This window comes from Aphanomyces invadans, assembly GCF_000520115.1.
Source record: "Aphanomyces invadans strain NJM9701 unplaced genomic scaffold supercont1.8, whole genome shotgun sequence".
Taxonomy (NCBI): Eukaryota; Oomycota; class Saprolegniomycetes; order Saprolegniales; family Verrucalvaceae; genus Aphanomyces; species Aphanomyces invadans.
In genome coordinates, this window is record NW_008580153.1 from 1,326,078 (window position 1) to 1,329,078 (window position 3,001).

Genomic DNA, 3,001 nt, shown 5'->3' on the forward strand with positions numbered 1-3,001 from the left:
CGACTCAGTGAAAACAATTTGGACCTGGTCCTGAACTCGAACCAGAAGAAGGCTCCATTGGACCAAACGGCAGAGTACTACTCCGGTGCCCAAGCAGTCAAGGACGTACTCAAGTCGATCCTTGTCGCCGAAGCGACCAAAGTCCCCAAGGTCACCGCGCACTATGCCGACTATTTGCTTGACCCGAGCGGAGATCATTTTCTGCACGTCGCCACTGGCCGCATCACGGCCGAACTGCTCGATTCAGATGCTCTCTTTGGCTCATGTGTGTCCCAGGTCCCGTACCTTGGGTACCAGCGTTGGATGGACTCGGTCAACATGAACAACCCGGAGAGGTCGGCCCAGCGCGCGATGTGGCTGGGCTTGGGAGCTGGTATTCTAAGCCAGTATTCGCGCGAGACATGGTCGGACCATTCGATGTCCCTGGGCCGAACGTACACGGGGTCGTTATTGACGAAGGTTACCCCTTGTGCATTCTAATGTGCTCTGGTGCAGTCCCTGTCCTTCTAAAGGAATGAAATCGGTCAACCTAGTGAACATTGTGGAAAGTTTTGCAAGTGTAAACCAACTAAAGACATGTATGTGTCCAAGCGCTAAAGTACTCGAATCGCTCGTGCTTTTGCGTGAGGGGGGAGCAGTGGGGGGCAATGTAGCTGTTTGTTTGAGTAGTCCATCGCGATACTGCCGACCCGAGCTGATTCTCGCGGAACCAGTTTGATGTGGAGCGCATTATGCCGATGCATTCGCTTGAAGCATGCTCCGTTGCAATATGCCTGGACTCGCGGGGTCGGGGTTTCGAGGTTTCGGGGTTTCGGGGTTGCAATCCTCAGTCATTGCTGACGTGGTCATGCAAGCAGTAGATACTGTATCAAACAGATTTATATTTGTATTCTGTATTTTTCCTTTAATAAAGGTTTAAAATAGCATATATGTATTAGTTGTAGCATTTCACAACGTTGGGTTGAACAAAGATGATGCAGCCAGGTAACGCTGGTCGCTGCCAAACTTTGTCGCTTCCAAAGGATGTTGCGGCGTGTCCAGACGTTAAGAGCGAGCATTAGATGGCACGTTGTCGGTCCCCGCTCCACGGCATCGAGTATCTCATGCGCTAACATGCCAACGACCCCACGCATGTTCGTTCGATCGTTCGCGATGAAGATCTCGTTCTTCTCAGCGCGAAAGTACGACAAGGACTCGATCCTCCAAGTACACAACGCCCTGGGGCTGAACCACAACCTGCAGTACGTCCAACAGCTTGTCCTTCCCTCCCATCGCAAACTTGACAACCTGCAGGTTCTTTTCCCATCGCTTGAAACCCGAGACTGCTTTGTTAGCCGACGGCAGTGACGTCGTCGTGATCTTCGTCAACGACTTGGCCAACGAGTCGGTGATTCGCAAGGTACGTCCTTGGAGTAGAGACGCGCGTACTTGTACCCCACTCTCAACGTTTCGGTGATCAGCTCGCGGCGCTTCATGTGAAGGCACTGCTCCTTCGCTGCGCCGGCTACGACATGGTGGATCTCGTGACCGCCAAGGAGGTTGGCCTTCCCGTGCTGCGCGTACCAGCGTATTCGCCGTATGCTGTTGCCGAGCACGCGGTTGGTTTGATGATGACCTTGAATCGAAAGTACCATCGTGCGTACAACCGCACCCGCGAATTCAATTTCAATCTCCAGGGTACGCGTCATGTTACGTGAGGACACTCCAAACACGAGCGATGCACAGGGCTTCTCGGCTTTGACATGCACGGCAAGACTGTGGGCGTGATCGGGACGGGCAAAATCGGGATCCTCGTTGGCAAGATATGCCTCGGTTTCGGCTGCAACGTCGTCGTGTATGACTTGAACGAGAGCAGCCGAGCCAAGGCGCTCGGGATGAAGTACGTGCCGCTCGACCACCTCCTCGAAACATCCGACATTATTTCGTTGCACTGTCCGCTGCTACCGACGACCAAGTACATCGTCAACGAGTACACGATTCGCCAGATGAAGCGAGGTGCGCACCCCGACAAAACAAATCGATGGTCGCTCCAAACGGAGGGCTGGTAGGTGTGATGCTGATCAACACGAGCCGTGGTGGGCTCATGAACACGCCAGCGATCCTTCAAGGCCTCAAGACTGGTCAAATTGGATCGCTTGCCCTCGACGTGTTTGAAGGTCGGGACTGAGGACGCGCTTGACCTGTCTGGTGTTTGATGCTTTAACGTGACTGGCTGGCGCAGGTGAAAACGACATCTTTTACGAAGATCACTCGGGCGAGATCATCGCAGACGAGCAGTTCACCCAGCTGTCGACGTACCCGAACGTGGTTATCACTGGCCACCAAGCATACTTCACCCGAGAAGCGCTCGACAACATCGCCAAGACAACGTTTGACAACGTCCGAGCCGTCGAGACCAACGGACCGTTCCTGAACCAAGTTCAAAAGTAGACGCAACCACGAGCGAGTCCGCTGCAAGCAGCTGCGCATTTGGTGAAGGAATTCGCAGTTCATGTTAAGATTGGATTGGTACAACGTGAGAATTGTTTGTGCGGTATCGTCTGGTGCATGAATGAATGAAGACGTCTCAAGCCGTCGGCTTAAAACGCACAACGCGTCGTTTTTGTCACCAGCGACCCCATGTACGTGCGCCCTAGCGCAACCGCATGGTCTGACCATGTCTCGCGCGGGTACTGGCTGAGGATGCCAGCCCCAAGACCCAGCCACATCGCGCGCTGGGCCGAGTTCTCTGGGTCAACCATATTCACAGCATCCAGCCAATGTTGGTACCCAAAGTACGGGACCTGGGACACGCATGAGCTGAAGAGGGCATCCGCATTGAGCAGTTCGGCCGTGATGCGGCCAGTGGCGACGTGGAGGACGTGATCTCCGCTCGAATCGATGAGGTAGTTTGAGTAATGCACGGTGACCTTGGGGACTTTGGTCGCTTCGGCGACAAGGATCGATTTGAGTACGTCCTTGACTGCTTGGGCACCGGAGTAGTACTCTGCCGTTTGGTCCA

General features: G+C 54.2%; 2 protein-coding genes across 2 annotated transcripts in view; both read left to right on the forward strand.

Annotated features, from left to right (window-relative positions):
- The window catches only part of H310_05138 (hypothetical protein), a gene marked incomplete at both ends in the record, with an annotated part of 6,913 nt that extends 6,433 nt beyond the window's left edge, over positions 1-480 (forward strand). Inside the window, one exon of the mRNA XM_008869779.1 lies at positions 46-480. Within this exon, the coding sequence (XP_008868001.1) occupies positions 46-480 (435 nt within the window). The remainder of the gene's footprint in view (positions 1-45) is intronic.
- A 486-nt stretch (positions 481-966) lies between these two features.
- On the forward strand, positions 967-2,566 carry H310_05139 (hypothetical protein). The gene is made up of 6 exons (XM_008869780.1): positions 967-1,241; positions 1,294-1,399; positions 1,461-1,677; positions 1,726-1,995; positions 2,049-2,156; positions 2,222-2,566. The coding sequence occupies exons 1-6, from the start codon at positions 1,024-1,026 to the stop codon at positions 2,428-2,430; spliced, it is 1,128 nt and encodes a 375-aa protein (XP_008868002.1). The 5' UTR covers positions 967-1,023; the 3' UTR covers positions 2,431-2,566.
- The last annotated feature ends 435 nt before the right edge of the window (positions 2,567-3,001 follow it).